Source organism: Fonsecaea nubica (assembly GCF_001646965.1).
Source record: "Fonsecaea nubica strain CBS 269.64 chromosome Unknown Scaff2, whole genome shotgun sequence".
NCBI classification, from domain to species: domain Eukaryota; kingdom Fungi; phylum Ascomycota; class Eurotiomycetes; order Chaetothyriales; family Herpotrichiellaceae; genus Fonsecaea; species Fonsecaea nubica.
The window spans coordinates 220,859-237,496 of NW_019173675.1; the positions used below are offsets into that span (position 1 = coordinate 220,859).

At 52.0% G+C, this 16,638-nt stretch overlaps 7 protein-coding genes across 7 annotated transcripts; 2 read left to right on the forward strand and 5 right to left on the reverse strand.

Moving 5' to 3' along the window:
* Nucleotides 1-292: 292 nt before the first annotated feature.
* On the reverse strand, nt 293-883 carry AYO20_00511 (hypothetical protein; the record flags this gene model as incomplete). The annotated part of the gene is made up of 1 exon (XM_022638822.1): nt 293-883. The coding sequence occupies one exon, from the start codon at nt 881-883 to the stop codon at nt 293-295; it is 591 nt and encodes a 196-aa protein (XP_022505105.1).
* A 1,193-nt stretch (nt 884-2,076) lies between these two features.
* Nucleotides 2,077-2,688, reverse strand: AYO20_00512 (hypothetical protein; the record flags this gene model as incomplete). Its single annotated transcript, XM_022638823.1, has 2 exons — nt 2,077-2,134; nt 2,246-2,688. 2 exons carry the CDS (start codon nt 2,686-2,688, stop codon nt 2,077-2,079), a joined length of 501 nt encoding a protein of 166 aa, XP_022505106.1.
* Nucleotides 2,689-3,332: 644 nt separating this feature from the next.
* On the reverse strand, nt 3,333-8,282 carry AYO20_00513 (hypothetical protein; the record flags this gene model as incomplete). Its single annotated transcript, XM_022638824.1, has 3 exons — nt 3,333-4,146; nt 4,252-4,661; nt 5,160-8,282. The coding sequence occupies 3 exons, from the start codon at nt 8,280-8,282 to the stop codon at nt 3,333-3,335; spliced, it is 4,347 nt and encodes a 1,448-aa protein (XP_022505107.1).
* A 378-nt stretch (nt 8,283-8,660) lies between these two features.
* Nucleotides 8,661-9,623, forward strand: AYO20_00514 (hypothetical protein; the record flags this gene model as incomplete). The annotated part of the gene is made up of 1 exon (XM_022638825.1): nt 8,661-9,623. The coding sequence occupies one exon, from the start codon at nt 8,661-8,663 to the stop codon at nt 9,621-9,623; it is 963 nt and encodes a 320-aa protein (XP_022505108.1).
* Nucleotides 9,624-10,489: 866 nt separating this feature from the next.
* AYO20_00515 (hypothetical protein) lies at nt 10,490-10,864 on the forward strand (the record flags this gene model as incomplete). The annotated part of the gene is made up of 1 exon (XM_022638826.1): nt 10,490-10,864. The coding sequence occupies one exon, from the start codon at nt 10,490-10,492 to the stop codon at nt 10,862-10,864; it is 375 nt and encodes a 124-aa protein (XP_022505109.1).
* Nucleotides 10,865-11,999: 1,135 nt separating this feature from the next.
* Nucleotides 12,000-13,476, reverse strand: AYO20_00516 (hypothetical protein; the record flags this gene model as incomplete). Its single annotated transcript, XM_022638827.1, has 2 exons — nt 12,000-12,849; nt 12,905-13,476. 2 exons carry the CDS (start codon nt 13,474-13,476, stop codon nt 12,000-12,002), a joined length of 1,422 nt encoding a protein of 473 aa, XP_022505110.1.
* A 2,180-nt stretch (nt 13,477-15,656) lies between these two features.
* On the reverse strand, nt 15,657-16,055 carry AYO20_00517 (hypothetical protein; the record flags this gene model as incomplete). Its single annotated transcript, XM_022638828.1, has 1 exon — nt 15,657-16,055. One exon carries the CDS (start codon nt 16,053-16,055, stop codon nt 15,657-15,659), a length of 399 nt encoding a protein of 132 aa, XP_022505111.1.
* Nucleotides 16,056-16,638: the final 583 nt, after the last annotated feature.

Below are 16,638 nucleotides of genomic sequence, written 5' to 3' on the forward strand. Positions count from 1 at the left end.
GAGTGATTGGGATATGGCTGGCACGCAGCATCATGCCTCCGTCTTCTCTCACCTCTCGTGAAATATTTCGCTAGGAGGCTTCATGTGTGGTTCTCGACTCTAGATCATTGTGGCAACGCGGATTGAAACTTTGACGGGCATCTCCTCGGGTTACTGTCTCAAGCAGTGGTAGCTAGTAGGCGTCACATCATCATCACTTTGTCCTGCGACACTGGGACATGTGGCAAGGCTGGAATGACGAGGCTCAGGCGAAGGGGTGCAACACGGACCCAGCATCGTGGCACCGGAAGCATCAAGCCAGGGACGCCTTGTGAATGAGAGTGAGTCGTTTAGCAAAGGCAATCTCGGCCTCAACGTCGTGGTGTTTCTGGAGAACGTATTCGATTTGCTGTTCGATCGCACTTGTGGTCTTTCGTCGTTCATCTGGACTCATTTTCCTATCCTTCAAGTCTTCCATGTGTTGTGAAAGAACGAGCACTTCATTGAGGACTTTCTTTTCTTTCTGCTTTGCCGTCTCTAGTTTCTCCTCAGCCGCTTGAAGTTCCCGCCGCGCTTCCATCCGAGTGGCTCGGTAGTCACTTATTCTCCGGGGCTTCTTGAACACAACGCTCAGTCTCCCTGATGGCCTGGGTGGCCCGGTTATTAGCCGCTGGTTCTCCACTACACTATTCACGACCTCTGTAATAATCCTCCGCGCTTTGGTGCCTGTGTGGTGTACAAGGACTTGGACAATCTCTTCTTCTCGCTTGCCATCCTCTAAAAGACTTAGAATACGCCAGTATGCTGGAAGAGGGACTTCATGAGTAGCAACCCGGATGGTCGGCACATCGTCGAAATTGGGACAAGGCGCTGCCACGAGCCAAAAGTCAGAGTCTGAAGACATGGAAAGAGACAATGGAGCTGATGGAGACTTGAACTTACAACTGACAGGAAAGGGAGGCAGTTCTAGAGGCTGGGAACCTCGCCGGGGACTGTGAGCGAGCATGGTCAGGATTCATTGTCATCGACCTCTTTGTATGCGTGGCGAGACGGCCAGTGCTGAACACAGCTCAAATGGGTTCTTGCAGAGGACAAAGCCAAGGTGAGTGTCAAACTCGAACAAAGAGGCAAGGGACGCCATGGGTTTTAAGGTCGGTCAAATCGCTTTATCAAGCAGTTGTCAAAGACCAGGGAGGAATCACGAGTGGTCATGACATGGGGTGATGTGCCCAGCCAGGAATTGAGGAATCCAATCCAGGAATCCGGCCTTGGTCGGACATGACGCGTGGTCAAGAGCATACTGGTAGCTGAGTGCAGTTGTCGTCGACGGCGAATGCGGTAACTCCCTCTGCGGAATTCTCCCTTGGAGGGTTGAAGAGGTTAAACGTGGAGAATGGATCTCAATGATGCTATATTCATCGAGAATTTGTCCCACATGCGGCGGAAAATCCTCCAGGGCCTCTTGGGAGCTACTAGTGGGGACTAATTGGGGGTTCAACCGAGTCGCCTAAACAAGATCTTGGTGACAATGCGGGATGGGTGGCTAGGCACCTAGGCACCCAGCACCCAGGGTTCCACTGTGAGCGGCCAGCCAAGCCAGTCTACCCACACATCTGCCCGCCGTATACGACTAAGCTCTAGGTGTCATAAGTATAGCGCAGGACGGCGAATTCCCCTTGTCCGTTTTCCGTCCCGCTCCATCACCTCTCGTCCAACTCTTTTATATGCCTCTTGATCGGACTTGCGGACGACTGATCAGGCAAGCTGCAGCGCGAGCTGACCTGCGAGCTTCCACTGCTGGTGAAAATTCTCTGAAGGATTGAGATCGGACCTGCCAGAATAGAATGACGAGACGCGTTGCAGGAACTAGCTTGACGATCGAACGTTCTGCTCGTGTCTTTCTCCCAAGCCTGTTCAAGGGTGTCGCTGTGAATCCCACTACTGAGATGGAAATAGCACGAATGGTTTGATGGTTGAACATTGAGTTGAGATGCTCGATATTTGACCATGTCAGCGTTCAACCTATGGTTTAACACCCTCCAAAGACCAGAACGTTTTCCAATCATCCAGTATCACCCGCTGCTGTTCCAACATCTTTCACATAGCCACCCTCCTGACGGCATTGCCAGCTTTGATGAACAAGGTGATGGTTGCCCTGGAAAAAAGTCATCATCTCCAGCATAACACAAATCAAACCGACCCTCTCTCGCATGCATGGTAGATCGGAGGAAGGGGGACGCCAGGAAACGAGAAAAAAAAGACTCACGCAACGCTTCCATAAAACCAGATCCCTCTGACCCTCCCGTCGACACCACGGATATAAGCGAGGTTGTACACCGCCCGGCTGAAGAGATACCACATGCTCAGCGCGTTGGCCCAGCCAACATCAACGCCTGCGCCATTCGCCGCCACGACGCCAGCTGCAAACCAGCCCAGATTCTCGAAGCCATTAAGAGATGCCGCCTCGGCACGGAAGATGCGGTCCTTGGTCTCTTGGGACAGGTGCGGGTGCGACTGGAGCGTAGTGAGGAAGGTTCGCGGTGACGCGGTATTGAACTTTGGGGCCTCAGACCCAGAAGGCTGGTCGTGAGTGTTGTAGCGTACGATGGCGTAGACGTGCGGAGAGAAGCTCAGTAGCCAGGCAAGGGGCACCGTGTAGTAGGAAACATTTGCCTGAGGCACGAGGAAGGAGAATGGAAAGCCCGACATGTCGACAGAAACAACAGATAATCCGTAGAAATTCTGTCAAGGCCGACAATGAGGGTACAAGCAGCATCCACGTCCTTGGAGGAGGCCTTTTCTTCAAGCCTTTCTTTTCATAAACGTGTCCACAAAGTTTGCTCGTTCCTGAGTCTTGGTATGAGTCGTTGCATCATACATTTCAGGCGGCGCCTGTCTGAAACTGCGCCGAATGCGAATACGCAATACGATGCCCCGAGCCATGACCCCCTTCACCGACGTCTTGTCACGTGTGACATTGCCAGCTGGGCCACATACTTCATTCTTCTACATACCAACCTACACATGGGAAGCAGGAGTAAAAGCAGGTAAGGTAATCGGCCGGGGATAGCTGCAGGTAAAAGGCAAGGGAAGAAACGAGAAGAACGACAACCTCTATTTATTGGTTGGGGACGAGAAGGCGTAAAGCCGCTTAAGCATTTCGATTTCCATGCGGATAAGCAGACACACAGACGATGATTCTCATTCCATAGCATACCGCCTTCCGAGAACATTGTCATGTTGTCAATGTGAGACCACTAGTCATTTCGGCTTTTTTTTACGTGAAGCTCCGCTCTGCACCCTCCCTCATTTGGCTACAAGTATGTTCAAACCTACCTCCCTAGCTAGGAGTACTACGCTCGCTCCGCTGCGACCAAGACGCCCTCCCTCCACCACCAGACCATAGCGACCGTCGCGGCAGGCCCCACGAGCACACAACCCAGCAGCATCGCCAGGAGCGCCGTGGCGAGATTGACGTCCCTCGTCAACCCCAGACGTTTCAGGTCCCAGATTGCCAGGTACGCCCAGACCAGGGAGGCCACGAAGATGATCCAGTAGTCTGCTTGGAAGATGGCATGCATGCCCTGGACCAATGAGAGTTGTTGGGTGTCTGACTCCGCCATCGTCGACGAGGACGATGTCGATGACGACGGAGGCAAAAACATGTGTTGGAAGGAATGCTCTGGGTCCGAGGATACAAGGCACGTGACGGCGACGGCGACGTGCGACAGTGCAGCGACGGCGAAGGAGACCAGGTAGACCCGATTGAGATATTTGACGTCGTCGTGCCCGGGAGCGTAGTCTGGTTTCGGCTTAGTGGTTTGGTGGGCTTGAGCGTTTGAAGGCTGAGAGGCGGCGCGGCGGCCTGAATAAAATGTCGGCAACAGCCAGAGCAGGGCGTTGACGTACCAGGGGCATGGCTGCCAGAAAGCCACCATGGCCTGGGTCGTCCACAGGTTGTGCGCCGTCGAGTAAGGCAGGAACATCAGGACCGTGGGGATCAGATATCCAATTATCACCGCAGGAGGCAGTGCTTTAGCATATGGCAATGGGACACGTCGTATTTTGGCCCAGTATTGATTTGAGGATGTGTCGTAAAGGTATGCCAGGTAGTAGATCGGGATGATGATGGCTCCCCCAACCGTTTGGTAGAATAGCGCATATATACTGGTACTGTGGTTTTCAACTCTGTTAGTTATTGTGGGTTCAACTTCAACCCAGCCCCAGAAAAATGAATTGTTGGGAGAAAAGTCTGAAGAAAGGAAAACTCACAATCTCGTCAGAGCAAGGCCGTTCCTCTCCCTGCAACTCTCGATCGCCCAGATGGATACAATAGGGAAGAAAGAGAACAGGAAATACATCATGAACACGAGGAACCCCCTGTCCCATCCGGCCGCGCCATTCATAAAAGCCGCCACCAGGAACGAGAGACCTTTGTCCAAAGGTGCGATCCCGGTGTACGTGGTGCGTAGTTCCATCGAGTGTTCCGTGAATTGGCTGTTTGTGGTGATATATTCCATTTTGTCGGCCACGCCCGACATGATGGATGCTACACGGAGCATGTACACCGCGAGGAGAGAAAGGGCCACAAAGACGATGGCGAAGAAGTATCCCACTCCATTCCTGGCCGATGCGACATTCATTGATATTCTGGTGCGGGTGGCCATCATTATAGACGCGGTCTGAGATGCTGGCGAGAGTGTTGGGTGAGTAGTCGTGGTCTTTGGTAGCGGTGGAAGTTTTTTATATGCTAGAGCTTGTTGCGCCGTTCCGAATTGGGCTGAAGCAGAGCCAAGCCGATACACGTGACATAAGATGGCAGGCCTGACGCTGTCACCAAGATGAACGACTCAACGGCTGTTTTCTGATGCTGGTGGAGCGAAAAGAGATGCCAATCTCGACCTGGTCCCCACTCATCTGGTCCTGCAAGTAGAACATCTTTCTCAGCAGCATATAGCCTTCTGGAAGCAGGATGAGGCTTAGATGGTTGTGTTGGTATAAGAGCCTTGGCTCCCTCCATGACCTCTCTCATAACCACGGTTGTTGGGTGAGTGTCAGCAGTGTATACCTCACTCATTGCAGAGACATGGACAGTCCGAAACCGGACACACACGATGCCTTTCGAACCACATTCGTGCATGTGCAGCGTGACACCCATGTGAACACTTCAGACACATCACCGTGAATCGAGACATGGTGCTATCCCACTTCCGCGCGGCCTCTACCTTCTTCATCTCGCCATCAGGCCCTTGCCCGTGGCCTGAACCTTCTGGCGCAGCCACCATAATTTCGGGAACTGAATCCACTGTCTTGTTGGGTGCTGGGGAAGTAGGGACGGTCGTCTTTGTCGACGACTCACTCGTTGAAACCTTGGAGTTCACTGGTACCGAGTGTTTCTGTCGAGGGGAGCTGCCCTTGATGTTGGGTCCCAGGGTGGTGTCAGGTCCCAATGTTGTCTGCACACTTCCCGCAACGCTGGCACTGAGATCAAGACTAGCCTTGCCGGCGTCATGCTTCGATAGTGATTGCGACCCGTACCACGGCAGATAGGATCCATCAGGCTCTCCAAGCCAGAGGTCGCAGACACCACAACGTGGCAAATGTCGTTCGCACTTGGGACACACTATACCAACAGCCGCCGCCTTCTCCTTGGTCAGCGGGTGCCGAGCTGTATCCATAACCTTGTGGCCAGACACATTTTCGCCATCCGCGCCCGCCAAATGTGCAATGCTCTGTGCGCAAAAGCTGCAGACGAGACGTACTTGCTGTTTTGCCGGGGGTATCAGCGGTCTTCCCCCCTCGTCTCTAGCGGCATTATGGCAGGCTATATCGAACCGCACTCGGTCAAACTTCAGATTCCAACTGTTCATCATGTGCCTGTAAGCATCTTTCCAGCCATTGAACTTACGAAGCACAGTCTCGTCATCCAAGTATCGTGGAATGGTCGAGCAAAGTGCCAATACCGCTGTTTGTAAATCACCGAAGCGCTGAACGTAGCCGCTCATGAGGTCGAAAGCGGCCTGCGTTGCCGTGCCTGTTAGCACAACACCCTCAATGTCTCCTGCTGCCAATGCTTCCTTGGTCGTATCAGAGATGTACTTTGTCAGTCTCGAATCGTCGTAGTGTCGCAAAGCAATGCAAACGCGGTATTTGAGAGGAAGGGATTCTTCGGCAACTACATTCGACCAATCCCCGGTTTTGACATATGCTAGGATCGCTCGCGCATAGGGATCCGTCAACTCGTCGGCAAGGGATGAAATCGTGTCAGCCCAATCATCCTGGGCATCCGACTCTCCCGGACTACTTGCTCCAGCGTCTTCATTTCGGGCTTTCTTGAATGACCCGGCGATTGCCATGGCCAGCATTTTGTGGGACTGATTAGCAGTTTTATCGCGGAGTGCCTTGTACGCCAACTTGCGGTCCATCGCAAACAGAGCCAAGGCTGCCGCCTTTGTATGCTGATTTTTCATCACCAGCCGTTTGACGATCGACTTGAGCTCGTCAGAAGACCAGGCTAAGCCGGCTGAATAGAGGCAGAGCTGCCTGTTGGCGGTATATTCGGTCGTCATTTTGCTGATGCCAGGTATATTCAAACGGTGCACCAGATTCTCAATCGTTTTGCCGAGTGTGTTAGGGCTCTGACCGAGCATTCGATGCTTGGGATCGATGTCTTCCATCCAGAGACCATAAACGCCGATATAAGAAAGATCGAAATTATCGTGTGCCATGTTGCCATTTCTCGATATTTTCGCAGCTCGTTCCACCCAAGCCCAGAATGATTGTAGCCAGTGGGAGTCTGAGACAATGGCCTTATTTTGGGAGGGGTTGAGAAGATAACCTGCTTCGCACCGCAACCGTTGAATTGAGGTCAATGTCACAAGGTCTGCTAATGGCACATCCCTTTCATAGAAACCTAAGTCGGCGTGCCATGCCTGATCATCAAGACTCGACATTCGTTTAGTTTCTGCAATTGTCTTGTTCTGTCGTGATTGCTTAAAGGTCTGTCTGAGAATGTTCCGGGGCTGAGCCCGGCGACGGACTTGGTCGATTGCAGTTCCTGGTTCAGGAGTGGAAGTGGTTACCTGTTCGATGAAATGACTGCCTTTGCATAGATACCCAGCGGAGCAGAGGGGCGACGGGCCTGGAGGAGGGCTGGGGGATATGAGCTTGACCTCGCCACGTCCGTCAAGTGTCAAGATCTTGGATTGCCTCATATTGGTTGTAGCTGTCGTGAAGTCAAAGGACACAACCCTGGGTTTCTCGTTCTTGGGAGCAGCGGCACTTGCATATGGCCTCTCGAGGTCTTGAGCTCGCTCGAGAAAGATTTCCTGAGGTGTGCTGGTCTCCCATGAGAGATCCTGGCGTCCGTCATTTTCGACCCTGTAGGTCTGTGAAGAGAAATCTTTGCCCAATTTGTAGACTTTCAGATGTCCAGTACTAGAGAGAACGCCCAAGCATCCTCGCTCAGCTTTGGAAAATCTCACGCTCCAAACTGTCCCTGGACTTTCGACGACGCTCTTTAGCTCTAGTGACAGCTCGGGTTGGCGATTTTCACTATGAGACCCCCCAGTGAAGCCCATTTGTGGCGTGTTGAGGCGGCTGATCATTCTCCGGTCCCAAACACAGATCGATGGGTCGTTTGTTGGATAGCAAGAAGCAAAGTAGTTCTGATCAAGCCAGTCGATAGCCAGGTTATGGACACACCGGGTAGCAAATTGCAACCCATTTCCGATGGACGGCTCTCGCAAATCATACAATCTGACAAATTGACCTTTAACCCCAGCCACCAGGAGTGAAGGGTCGTCCTGAAAGAACTTCAAACTAGTGATGGGCTCCCCGCTTGCCAGCTTATGAAGGGGCTCTGAATGATTCTTGGAAAAGCCCATTGATCCTGCTGTAGGTAGCCCCTGGTTGAAATCCCATATATTGAGACAAAAATCAGTCCTCACTTTGTCCAGCCCTGCGGCCAGAAGATTTTGACTGTTGAGAGCCACGGCATTGCACAAGCGCTGGCTCCTCACTTGAAAAGCCAATGAGTCCTGCTGACCCTCGGCGATATTCAAAAGAGTGGCCTCTCCTCCCGCTTGACCGACCACAACCAGATCCTCATTGACGGGATGCCAGTCAAAGGCCCGAAATGCCGGGACTTTGGTCGTAGTATGAATGGCTTCATATTCGAAGACCCTTTTGCTCTGTTTTGTGACGTTGCACAATTTGAATGATCTCCCAACGACATCGACGTACAAGAATCTCTGCGGGTCTGCAGGGAATGAGTTCTGGGAGAAGCGGATGGCGGCTTCCATCTCGTCGTTGTTGACGGCGTAGGCTTCCGCCTTCAAAGTCTATTTACCCATTGTATCCGCTCCAGAAAGAGTCTCGTTTCGATTCGTGGGGAATGTTCTGGGTGTTCAGAGTGCATGGTGGTGGTAGTTTGGGTTGCTCTACGAGGTACGATTCGTGTAGTCGAATCACTTGCCTAAAAGGGTTTAGATCGAATTAAAGCCCAGGCACGCGATCCTCAAAGCGGTGAAGAGCGGCAGAACTTTTTGCTGAGGAAATTCACTTTCTGCCACAAACACGCTTTTCCCGTCGTTTCAATATAACCTGTAACTCTTGATGATTCGGCACCCTGATACTCAAACGCCGCATACAAGCTGCTTCTGAGATGCTGAATCTGGACCATGGGGAAACAGCGACCTCCACGCCCCTCGGCTGGGTCTTCTTACAGACCAGCTCGTGCTGAGTATGATTCCTATCGCCCACGACAAGATCGAACCCGCGAGACGCAACGGCGCAGCGACCCCAGACAGACCTCCCCACGACGTCATCCACCCAATCTCCCCCCCGTCCGGTCTGCGGTCTCGAAAACAAAACATGAACGATCCACAAATCCCTCAACCAGGATACACTCTCTGCGCCGGTTGTTGACCTCACAACAAGACCTGCCTGGTACTGTGCGACAAGAGAAGGAGCGTGAACTAGCTGCTTTGCTCTTTGACCAAAGAAAAGCACTCCTCACACAAAATGCTCGGAAGAATCTACAACGCTACCATTTTGTCCGCTTCATGGAGCGAAAGAAGGCGGAAAGAGCACTGAAGCAGTTGTTGAGGCAACGAGACTCTGAACAAGCTTACAACACTGAACTTGAGAAACTGATTCACATTGCCGAGGTGGACATTAATTACACCAAGTACGCACCGTTGGGAGAGAAGTACATCAGCCTGTTTGTTCAGGAGGGCAAAAAAGAAAGGCAGGATAGACCAAAAATAAATAAGACAGAGATGGCGACATATGACGCAAATCAGCGAAGTGAGATCCTCCAACTCGCCGATCAACTGAGCAATGTCGTCCGATCTGCATCCGGTGCTAAACCACCAATGTGGTATAAGGTCGAGAAGCTGATGGACGAAGGGGAGGCCAAACTGGAAGCCCTACGCGATGGCAAGCTGACCACCGACAAGCAACTTCAAAAGGAGCTGGCTGCAATTGGTGGAAAGCAAGAGGCTGAAATGCGCAGTGCACATGGAAACCAACTGCAAGAGACGAAGCCGTCCTGGCTCGATGACGATGGTATCATTGATCCAGCGGATCTGGACAGTGACCAGGATGATGATATGAGTGACGGTGGCTTTTTCGAACGCTGAGTTTGTACCGTCATACCTGGACCCATGGCTTTCCTTAACATTACGATGTTACGATTCGAGATACCCAGAGACCGCGTCGGTCAACGAATGCAGACAGCTTGAATACCATTTCGAGCACTAATGTGGTCTTTCTGGCAGATGTGACAATCGCACCTGGGCTTCAACTTGTCAACCCAGCACGCTTGTGACATGTTCCACAACATCTAGATCTATGACAACGCATCATGGCCTTTATACCTGGAGTCGACAGGATCGATACCGAGGTAATGGCAATATTGCTGAACGACGAGAGTACTTGTGTTTGGAACCAGTGCTCATGAGCATATGTTGACGACTTCTTGAGTGTGCTGGAGCAGCATCTCCTTCCACCCTCACTTGATTGACCACCTCCCTGACTCTTGCTCCTCAAAGACCATCACCCATTTTTCTTCTCGCCCACAGCTATAGTGCTTGTCTCGCGGTCTCGAGCCACTCAGCCTGACAAGCCCATCCCGCAAGACGGCGGGGACAAGCCTCACTTATATTTTGCAGGATCGTCACACTGTCGACCACCAGCGATTGGGACTTGCTCTTCAAAGCCTGTCATATTTCAAGCTGGTCTTCAGCAGCACGTTAAACCGCTCCGCGGGTCAACGGAATCAGGGAACCGTCACTTCAGTTTGTGCTTGAGACGGATTCACCACCGGTCAAGTTTAGGTGAGATCCATACTTGAGGGCCTGGTGATGCACGAGATATGAATCACCGTCTGTCACTGTCACTATCACTGCCATTCGTATCGTCAGCCCGAGCCTGACAAACCCTTTGAATTTGTCCTGCGACTTGCTTGAACAATTTCTTGAATCCACCAATACCAACAGCCGGAAAGATGTCCCAGTCCAAGGAGAGAATTTCTCCGATCAAGAAGGTCAAGGCAGCGCTCGTCCGATCCCCCAAATCGCCCTCGCCCATGTCTGGCAGGATCGACCTCGGGGACAGCAAAGGCGCCAGTGCCACCGCCGGCGAGCTCGATTCCCGGATCGAAGACATCTACTTTGACGACCCAAAGTCGCGAGAGAGCCTGAGCACCAACCCGGGAGACACGGCGAAGCACTTGGCCGAGCGGAAAAGGTGCACCACGGATAACTGGAAGGCCGAGATTGAGCGGCGGATCATCGCCGACTGCAAAATGGTCGACCACGCCTACAGCGACAAAAACCCGTTTCGGAACCAGGCTTACGGGCACGGCGACGGTCAGAAATGAGAACAGAGGAGAGACGACGACGACGGACGACATCTCACAGCAAGCAAGCAAGCAAATCAATCAGTCGACCTAGAGATATTTGATGCGATGGGGATGACATTGACATTGCTACTGCTCTTCACCTACCGACCCGGATCATGAAGCAGACGATCTACTACGGAGCGTCAAAATCAAGCGCGCCTTGCAAAGAGGACTCACGCGGAAGCTTTCTTTCCCGGGACACGGATGGATGGATGGATCTTCGCGTCTACAACGTATGTACAAATGCAGTTTAGTCAGTGGCCCGCCGGTGATTTGGCGAAGCAAGGAAAAGTGAAGTAGCCCTCGTATGATCCTGATCTCATTTCGTTGCGTTGCGTTGCATTTGCATTTGCATTTGCATTTCGTCTCCATCTCGTCTCGTCTCATCTCATCTAGTCTTTGGTAGGTGAGCAGAGGGAGAAGCAACGAAGATGGAAGTATCCAGCAATCCCCCCTTTTCAGCGAACTATCTATCCCCGATGGATTTTTTTCGTTGATGTCCATGCTATGCCGTATGCCGTATGCCGTATGCCATATGCCATACGCCGTGCCACATACCCATTCTCTCTTCCTTCCGCCCTGCCTCCCTCCCTCCTTCCTTTCTCTCCTCTCTTTCTCACATTGTCTCCAATCTCGCCCACATTCAGATAAAAAACCACCAACTCTCCAAAGAAAAAGAATGAGTACTACTAGGCATTAAACAAGTGGGTTCTGTTCGTGTCTTTGCTCTGGATTCTGTTCTCTTTCTATGCTTTTCGCCTTCTCATCCCTCCCTGCGGACCAGCCCGTCCCCCAAGAGCACCATCCAAAGGACCTTGGAGAATGCCACCAGACGCGGTAGAGTCCATAGGTGATAGCCCACGCAGGATTTGGTCCTTGGTCCCCTGTAGCAAGGAGTCTGCCACGTGACCAAGCCAAAGATTGCCCAAACATGCGTGTGAAAGACTGTTCGCTCCCCCGGCCGGGCTTGCTCACCCAGCCTTGTCCGGCCAAGGTAAACTGTCCATAGAGACCTTCATCCCTGTAAGTCCACATCCATTTTACAGGCTCGCAGAATGCTTCAAGTTTTGGCACACAAAGACAGCTTTGGTGCGAAAAGAACCTCGAGAAAGGATTACGACTTCTCATCCCAAGCCGCATCGCTCAGTCTTGAGCTTTTGGAGCAATCCCAGCACCGTAGCCTTCGAAAGGGCGTCAGTTCACTAGTCCGCGAAAAGTCCGGATGCGGGGACTTCCTCTCATCATTCGCGTCACCACACTCAATGCTCCAATACTCCAGCCATTCTTCCCGTGCCAACACAATGACCTTTTTGCACGCAGTACACCGACGTTGGGGTTGCTTTTGGAGCTGTTGAAGCTGGTTCAACACAGTTTCAGGCGTGTTCGGTGGCATATAGGCAATAAAGTCCATGTCGCCCAAAGGGTCGTATCTAGACAATTGGCGAAGAGCTAGTTCAGTGAGTGTCGGGATCTGGGGAAATTCCGATGGCCAATGCTTGCTTTTTGCAACGATGTGATAATGGGTCCTGCGAAATGATAGATATGGCCCAGGCCATAGGATTAGCCTGTCAAGAGGCTCGGCGACCGTCGCTCCATCAGCCATGTACCATGGGTTTGGGTTTATCCTCAGCTCTCGCAACTTGTGTTCAGTGGCTAGGTCAAGAATCTCCGTGGGCAGCTCAGACAGCTGATTTCCTGCAATGTTTAGAGACTGGAGATTGACCAACTCCCCTATCGCACTTGGTATATAGGTGAGACCATTGTTGCGGAGAGATAAGACGCGCAGGTTGTGAAGGGTGAAAATAGGACTTGGCACTTTTGTAAAGGAGTTGTTGCCCAAAAACAGTCGTAATTGGGGTTCAAGGTTAGTGCCAATATGCAGCATGCCCGGAGTTAGCTCATCTTGTTTGCTGAGTGTCTGGAGTGACGTGATATCGGCGGGTAAAGTTGACAGAGACATGGATCTATCTGTTTATCAGCACCAGTGTTTCTTTCGCTCTGCCGACCTGGGCCACTTACGATAGGTCCACATTCTCTTTTCCATGGTCGAGACACTGCCGGATAATCTTGCAAACCTCTTCGTGCTCCTTAGGAATCTCAACCATAATTCCGGGAGCGAGCTTTCTTCTCAGGTTGTTTGGTTCACTTTGCGCTGGCCAGGACGAGAACGACTCCGTCTGTTTACTGTTGTCTTTATCTTCTCGCTGGTCTCTCAAAAACTCCTCTTCTATCGTGATCGCATCACTTGAGAGAAGATCGTCACTCTCACTGCCCATGAAGATTCCCGAGTCGAAATTTCTCTTAAATTGGCGTCTTTCCCTCAGACCATCTCTGGTTCCAGGCTCAGCTGGGTGACAATCCCACCACGACCCCTTGAATGTACGCTTCTTCCTCTTGCCTAAAGCATAGTTTTCGGCGCCAGGTGCTGTCTCATCGCTGGAGAATAGAGCGGGATCGCTAGAAATGGCTGGCTCGTCTTCCCGGTCGGAATGAGTTCGCTTTCGAGAGAGAGGTGGTGCGAGGCGAGAGCGAGCGTGTGCTACTGTTGCCCGAGTGGACCACGAAAGAGGAGGGAGTTCGGGTTCGTCCATTCGTGGAGAATCGCGTTTTCGCAGAGAATGCTCGCAGCACAGTGGGTCGTCCAGCGAGAGACGTCTAGTAGAGCAAGAAGTCTTTTGGGGTACCAAAGAGGATCTTCAAGACAGCTCTGGTGAAGACGCAGAAGATAGCCGGCAAAGACCGTAGATACAAGCAGCCAGGTTTCGTTGACGTTGGTGGGAAAGACACGAGTGAGTGACCACGTGGAGTTGTTGAACGACCCAAAGAGCGCGTCAGAGCAAGACGCGTTTTGGGAAGGAACTCACATGTCTTGCTTGAGCTGGATGGAGGGGCCCCGAGGTCTCGCTAAAGAGAGCGAACCAATGAGAGCGACAAACCTACCTAGTTGGGTATGAGGAGGAAACGCCTGGTCACGTGTTACAAATACTCCATGGCAGGTATCTCAGAGACTCCTCGGTACTTGGTTTAACTACTGGACGGAGACTGAATTCTGCACGGTAGTTCGCTCGAGACAGAGACAGATCCAGGCTCAACGACTCGAGCACTTTAGAAAACCTTTGATCCAGCATTTTCAGTTTTGTACGCGGCGTATGGTTCAAATCCCGGGACACTCGTTAGAGGTATCGTGGATGGGCAGAGAGACTCATGAATATCTATCCCCGAGAACGTTGATAGACTTGCAAGTTCCTCGGGATGTTGTTCCACCTAGCGAATGCAGGGCACCAATAGCCGCAAACCCAGAAGACATTCGACAAGTCTGAATGAGAATGCGCGCCGTGTAAACATTTGTCCCAACTCGAACAGTGAAGGGCAGTGTCGAGATTTACTTGACTAAACCTTCGTGTCGATGGCCTTTTACCTCAGCTACGACTCGCCGACTGATGGGATGAGGAAGGTATGTATCCGAAGGCTCAAGGATCAAGGACGCGTCCGGGATGACGGGCATCACACAGCCACCAGTCCACCAGTCCACCAGCTCACCAGCCACCACCTTGATTAGCCACCCGTGCCCACCCACATCATGATCACAATTGAACAGTACGGAGTACCGAGCTGGGTGCCGAGTACATCCCCCTCCTCTATCTATCGTCCCTAGAGAAAGCCACCCCCCCATTAGTATCGCTCCACACTTGCACGACGACCCTAAAACAACATATTAGAACCACTACTCGACACAGCGCGAATAGTATTGAGTACAAGAGGACGTCAATCATGTCAAGCAAGTAATTGATTCGACTGGCAGACTGACAGCAACAACACTGACAAGCCACGTATGTCCTGTTCTCATATGTACAAACACCTCCCCACCTTCATCGCGTGGCTCTACTTGTACGCGTACAAGTACTCAAGGCGGTGGCTTTGATTATTGAACAAGAGTACCGAGTACACCGAGTAGAGATCTGCGCGAGACATGGCGGTTGTCTTGCGCGCTTGTCGATCACGGGAGATGAACGTAGCCGGCAGCATGTTTCGTGCCTCGTGCATCCTTCTTACCCCCTCCCCTTTCCATCGCCAAACTCGGAAAAAGGAACAAATTAATATCAGAATCGGGCAAGATAATCGCGCTTCCCACGACATAGCGAGACCGGCTGTGTTCTGTGACGTTTCTTAGTTCAATTACAAGAATGCGCGAACTGGCTATCTGTACAGATGCAGCGGTGGGCCAAAAAGCTTCCCAGACGAGTGTTCACCACCATCTCGTAAAAAGGAGACCGCGACTCTCTTGCATGTTTTCGAAAAGGTGTGGGACTTGCACTTCACATCGTGTCCGTCGTCATCGTAGACCTGCCCCTTCCCCCAATTGCATCCCCTATCCCAAGAACCATTTCGCCCCGGTCTTCATTCACTTGGTATGTAAACAGAGCCTTCGTTGTCCAACACTCATGCTTGAAACCAGTGCTGCACAATAGCTGACAGTCCGACTCATCTGCGCCCCGGGCGTGGATAGTGTGATCTCCCACTTTGCAACTTCAACACATAGGTAATTCGTGAAAGTACCGGCTGCGGTACAATCAAAGATTCCGACAATCGGTCCTCCGCAATGTGCTTCAAACTCTCTCAGAGATGAAATTGTTGTTATCCAGACAAGTGTAAGCGAGCATGCTGGTGCTCGCAACGTAAAACATTGACTCAGTCAAAACATGAGGAAAAGAAAGTATCAACAAGATGCCGCTTCATGCTCGACATGTTGATCAATATCAAAAGACTGTGGCTATAATGAGCCCAAGAGGAGGGCTGCGGCGCCCGCCATAGCGGCCACTGCTAGATTGATTTCTTGAGCGCTCGCTGCGCCAGTTGCACTTGCAATGGGCGGTGAGATGCCGGATGTTGAGCTAGTTGGGGCAGTCAAAGTCGGAATATTGATGGTACTTGCCCCGGTTGTGGTAGTTGAAGTGACATTCCAGCCTGTTGGTCTGATAGTGTAGCTGCTGGAACTGCTCGTCGTTGTAGCATTCGCATATGTCAGATATTTGGTAACGGTAAGAGTGGTTGAGAGCGACTGCGTAATTGTGACAGTGGTCTCCCCCGACCAGTCTCCAGGCGGTAGATCAGCAAGAGCTGCTGGCGCTAGCAACAGCGCAACTGCTGCGATGGCTGAGCTGATGCGCATTTTGCTTTGGGTATCGTATTGAGGTTTTGTGTAGTGCGGCGATTTGTTTCTCGATGCGCCGGAGCGACTTCCGATTGTCAGAGTCCGATCTCGAGTGTCGTGATAAGTCTCAGTGATTGTGTGATGACCTGCCGTGGTCGGTCAATGTGCTGTTTTGGTCCTAGAATGGTATCGCGCAAGGCGGGCTGAGCGAGCGCTGCTCGAAGGGAGGTGAGTGAGCGTGATGGGAACTGAGAGGGAGCTCAGATGCTCGGACGACAGCAATATGCTATCCTGGATTCTCGCACTGGGGGAGGAAAGAGAGGTGCGACATATGGAGACGAGCAGGGAAGAAGACGAGTATATGTGGCGGCCAAAAGCATATCTGATGGGCTGGGCGAGGGCATGGGGTTGCGCTGGCGTGGCAGCGGGAGCATCGCAAAAAATCGGGTAAAATTGCGTCGCGGTCGTGGGCCGAGTTAGAGTAAAGCGCTGGTGTCAACAGAGACAGCTCAGCAAACTTTGAATGGTCGTCTGGCTGATTTGAGTTGGGATGAGGCTTCGACGATCGTGGAGAAGCGGTGGATAAGAGGATAGAGTGGTG